Raw genomic sequence first — 4,985 nt, 5'->3', positions numbered from 1 at the left:
TCACAAATGTAGATATTTTGTCCTAATCATGACTGTAAAAAATTGAGGGTGAATTATAGTTTTGAATGGTATCCTCAGATTCTTTTCACGGTACATGGTTCGCTCTGGCCGTCAACCCAAATAATCCTATCGTTGTGCCTGCAAAACGTGTTCGAGGATTCGATGCGTTACCTTACTCCGAAAAACTAGAACTTTACAGTACAACATACTATAGTTACTACTAGTATAGAGTATCACAAAACAACACAAATTGACAAAAATATACTTCCTCTGTTTCATATTACTCCCACCATTCAAAAATCGACTTTTCATGTTACTGCCACCATTTCAATATGATTGGACAAGCATGCACGAAGTGTGTTTTATTGGATATAATTGCAATGCCACAACTCATGGACTCATTGTTTGAAGGAGGCCGTTGGCCTCGAAGAGGAGTGACACTGGGCAGGTCAAATTCACCACGAGGTTTCCAGCATGACGCATGGCAGCCTTATTCAGATGAGGGAGCTTGAACAGGTTACCACCACTTTGTTCTAAAGCCAAGCGCATAACAGCTTGTAGGGTAAGAAACACATTCTCCAAGGTATCTGCCTCGAGAGTGTCAAATGCCACCATTGTCGACGCAATAACATCATCCACAGAGCGACTAAACATCTTGTACTGTAAGGTCTGGATGGGGGCGAAGAAACCAAGGTCGAGCACGTTTAAGTCGGGGCTGTTGGGCGGTTGCTGACGAACTCGGAACGTCCACCCATGAGTGGATGGATACTTTGGCAAGAGCTTTGTCGTCGATTGAGCTGTGCGGTGTCGCGTTGTCATGTTGAAGAGAGACACACTTGCTGATGCTTGGAAACTTAGCCTTGATTGCGGGGACGACCTTGTTCAGAACGTAATCACGGAACGTTTCCGCTTCAACATTAGTGGTTTTCGACACCATAGTACCAGCAGGACGGTTTCTACACGCTCGCAAAGCAGGGGTTTGGTTGACGAAAGGCCAGAGCTCAATCTTGCGATCAAAGCCAAGGCTCTGGCGCGGTCGGGCAACAGCGCGCAAAAACATGACTTTGGGCAAGAACCGCTTGGACTTGCACGACCGAGTACCAGGAGTCTCATCGTCAACAAGGTACTCCTTGCGACAGTGTTTGTCGGCGTTGAACCATTTTTCGTCAAGATGTACGACGTCCCACATACCGCAAAACGCGACTTCTCGAAGAGTGCCGGCACTGGCGGCACACATTAGAGCTTTTGGAATCATTAGCAGTAAGGTACTCGTCGATGGCGTCATTGGTGAGGTCACCTGTGCTCCACAGAAGGCAAGGCGCTCGCGTTTGTTGGCGTCGGTGAGCAGAAGTTTGAGTCGGGACGAGCGGCGCTTCATGATACCCGTCTTGAGAGCCCAGCAAAGGGTACTGATTGATATGCCAGTGGCTTGAGCCATGTCTCGCATGGTGCTGCGTTGGTTTCGAGGTACTTCTTTTATTTGTTCAATTATCTCAGCGACTGTGTAGCGTATGGGAGGTCCAACTCGACCGAGTTTGAGGGATTTGTTGATCCGTTTATTGTACCGACTCCAGATTTCGCGTACAGTGCTCCGGTCAAGCTCAAAGCGCGCGGCGACAGCCTTGACTGTTCCACGCGGCATTTTGCCCATGCATAGGTTCTCGTGAAGCATGACGGCGACCTCACGTTTTGTTTCGTCGGTCAATTCTCGGCTGAGGCGTTGATTTGTGCTCATGGTGGGAAGTTCAAATGTGCCGACAGGGCCCTAATATTTATTCTATTTTTTTATTTTTGTATTCTTTTTTTGTGGCTCTAACGCAAAGTTAATTCTGACCACCAAAATTCCTGTTGGGCGCGTCGCTTCCAATGGAGGATTCCTTCACAATTTCATTCTCTTTCTTTTGTGATATTCCGCATTAAAGTTGGACAAGAAATGAATTTTTGGGGTCACTTCAAGTGGTTATAGTGGCAGTATTAAGAAACAGAGGAAGTACACCGTGAGTTATACCTACTTGTATTGCACTCTATGTAAAACATTTTACAATGGTCGAACGCATCGACCGACCTTCCGGTTAATTCAACAAATTCCAGAAATCACAACCTCTTTGGTGCTTTTGCAGTGATATTATTCATTTTGAAAATTATTGACTGTTAGAGGAATTACTCATCACTCACCTTCGTAATTCACAATACCATACTCATACAATAAACTCAACACATCTTTTGCAACCACTCGTGTGCGAGTTGATCGACGCTCACGAACAAGTGATTGAATGATGGATAAGTCCTCTTTTGTGTCTGGAATACGTGTATTGCGGCTAGATCTATTCGCAGCAACTTTGGCAGCAGTCACAGTCTTATCGTGTTGATATTCAGACCATACTTCCTTTACAGCATGAAGGCTTCGACCTGCCAACTGTGCAATCTGCTCTGTAACACCTAAAGCATTGCTATGGCGCAGGTGTGCATGCATACGAAGTATCAAGAGACGTTCGTCTCTCGATAAGCTGCGCGTTCGCTCACTAGAGAGGCTTCATAACAGTCCTTTCGTTTCCTGTTTAGCTTCCGGGGAGCTGAGCAGGAAACGAGCGGATTTAAATTTTAACGGTTTCATCAATATTTTCCTTTCCTGATATAGTTGCAAATCATTGAAACGACAGCACGCCCATTTCAACAAACGCTCTGTGGTTCGCCATGGTTCTTCTCTCTGTCAGCGACATCACTCGACTGCTGCCACTTGCGACGACAAAGGCCTCTCGTGACGATGACATGCTATTGCATCTACACGTTTATCAGTGCATTGAGCCGCCCGTTATTCCGAAGTCGGCTTCTCGCTCGACGGGTATGCGAATGCAAACTCCATTTTGGACTTCCGATTCGACGTCGTTGGCATAAAACGACTGGGGTGCCTCCTTGGCTTGCCAGCTGTCATTATCACTACCAATAACACTCGTATTTGCCGCGACGAAGCCATGTGTGTGCTATTCAGCCGTTTAACGTTTCCTCGCCGCTACCACGACATGTCACGAATGTTTGGACGTTCCCGAGCGCGTCTGTGGGATATCTTTTCGTATCTTGTGCACGACATATTTGGCCGGTGGAACCGATATTGTCTTTGAACACAAAATTGCTCCGGGACCGTATGCACCAATACCGCCATGCTATCGCAGCTAAAGGCTCTCCGTTGGAATGTGTGTTTAGATTTATCGATGGCACTAAAGTTCAAATGAATAGAATATCTGCGACTGGGGATGGATCGAATTTGCAAAAGCAAATATACAACGGACACAAACGATACCATTGCCTGAATTTTCAGGCGGTATCTGCTCCGGACGGCATTTGCGTACACTTCTGGGGGACAGCCGAAGGACGACGACACGATTCAGCGATGCTTGCAATGAGTGGCTTGCTGCGATCATTTGCCCAGCACCCCGATGTTTTTCCCTCAAAGTACATTTATGGAGACCCCGCATACGGTGTGACGAAATTTGTTGTGAGTGGCTATCGTGGAAACAACTTGTCGCGGGATCAACAAACTTTCAATAAATCGATGAGCAGCGTTCGCCAAGCTGTGGAATGGAATTTTAATATTATGAAAACGCTCTGGCCACACATTTCGTCCAAAAAATGTCCAAAATCATGTTATCACCGGTGGCAAAAGTCGTCTGCGATGCAATGTTGTTGACAAGTTGTCATTGCTGTCATTTCCGCGGAAATCAAATTAGTATGTACTATGATCTGCTGCCACCAACACTTGAAGAGTATCTTGGCAGATGTGTAAGAATGTGTAATAACTTTGACAACTCTGTGATGAGTAGTTATTCATTGCGTTAGATGCAATACTACAGGATTTTAAACAAATTACAATTTGTTAACAAGGGCAGTCAGAAGGGTAGTCAATGTCGACTGCAACATTTGGACTTGTTGCGCCTGCATTTGCACATGCTGTAGCTGAGCCTCACTATCCTTGGTACGCTCCTCCATCTCCTTCTCAAACATGAGTCTGCGAAGCTCCAATTCGCTCTTGTTGCTTTCGTTCATCAACGACAATACCTTCAACATCTTGCCACCGCCGCCGCCGCTCGATTCGTCATCCTCGTCCTTTGCTTTTCGCTTGCCTTGGGATTTCATGGCCTCTTCGCGGGCGATTGCACCATTCTCCTCGACATTTGAGGCCTCTTCAATTTCCTGGGTCATTCGGCGGCCCACTTCTTGTTTGGCTTCGTCGGCTTGGTTGCAAAGATCATCCAACAGGATTGTCTTTTCGGTGACATTCTCGGCCGCGCCCGAGGCACGTCGAGATGCGTTGTTGTTGTCGCGATGGTCCCGCAAGAGTATAATGAATCGGGCTTGCGCCTTCTTTCCATCGAATTGGGGACGGTCAAACTCGCCAATGGTGGCCAAGTTGCGTGCGACAGAGTCCCATACATCCATTATCTTGCCGCGGCGGGCGAGGAATAGCATTTCGACACTGACTTGGGTCAGTAGTAGTACGTCTTCGCGCTCGGTGAAGACGCGGCGTTTTTTTACAGGTGTTGTCATCCGAAGCCGAAGGGGAAAAGAATGAATTTCTTTCCGAAGGTCGTGGGAAAAGAATGACAATCAACTTTCGTGAGTTCCTTAACAGTATTCGAGGTTTTTTTTACATGCGGTGGGAAGTGAAATAGGAAACGAAAGGACTGTTGTGAAACCTCTCTAATTTAGTTGACTTGTCAATTCGGAAAAGAATGTGACAGACCAGACTCCAGATCCGAAAAACCTCAGTCTTTTTTATATTGACAAGCCATATTTTCATATAGGGTATTATATTTCATATTTCACAGAACTCATTTCATATCATTATACCTTGAAACGCAACAGAAAAAATTGTTCGATGACAGGACATCGTATTTACCCCAAACTGTGATCTTTTCCATTTGAGCTCTTGCTGGGTGGTGTAAAAAGGGCCGCGGACAGTAGTCATGGGACCGCTTCGGCCTAGCCCA

General features: G+C 46.3%; 2 protein-coding genes across 2 annotated transcripts; both read right to left on the bottom strand.

Annotated features, from left to right (window-relative positions):
• Positions 1 to 390: 390 nt before the first annotated feature.
• On the bottom strand, positions 391 to 1,447 carry H310_06263 (hypothetical protein; the record flags this gene model as incomplete). Its single annotated transcript, XM_008871258.1, has 2 exons — positions 391 to 729; positions 770 to 1,447. The coding sequence occupies 2 exons, from the start codon at positions 1,445 to 1,447 to the stop codon at positions 391 to 393; spliced, it is 1,017 nt and encodes a 338-aa protein (XP_008869480.1).
• Positions 1,448 to 3,861: 2,414 nt separating this feature from the next.
• H310_06262 (hypothetical protein) lies at positions 3,862 to 4,542 on the bottom strand (the record flags this gene model as incomplete). The annotated part of the gene is made up of 1 exon (XM_008871257.1): positions 3,862 to 4,542. One exon carries the CDS (start codon positions 4,540 to 4,542, stop codon positions 3,862 to 3,864), a length of 681 nt encoding a protein of 226 aa, XP_008869479.1.
• Positions 4,543 to 4,985: the final 443 nt, after the last annotated feature.

Source organism: Aphanomyces invadans (genome assembly GCF_000520115.1).
Source record: "Aphanomyces invadans strain NJM9701 unplaced genomic scaffold supercont1.11, whole genome shotgun sequence".
NCBI classification, from domain to species: Eukaryota; Oomycota; class Saprolegniomycetes; order Saprolegniales; family Verrucalvaceae; genus Aphanomyces; species Aphanomyces invadans.
The sequence above is the reverse complement of the archived record's forward strand: the minus strand, read 5'-3'. Positions and strand labels throughout refer to the sequence as shown.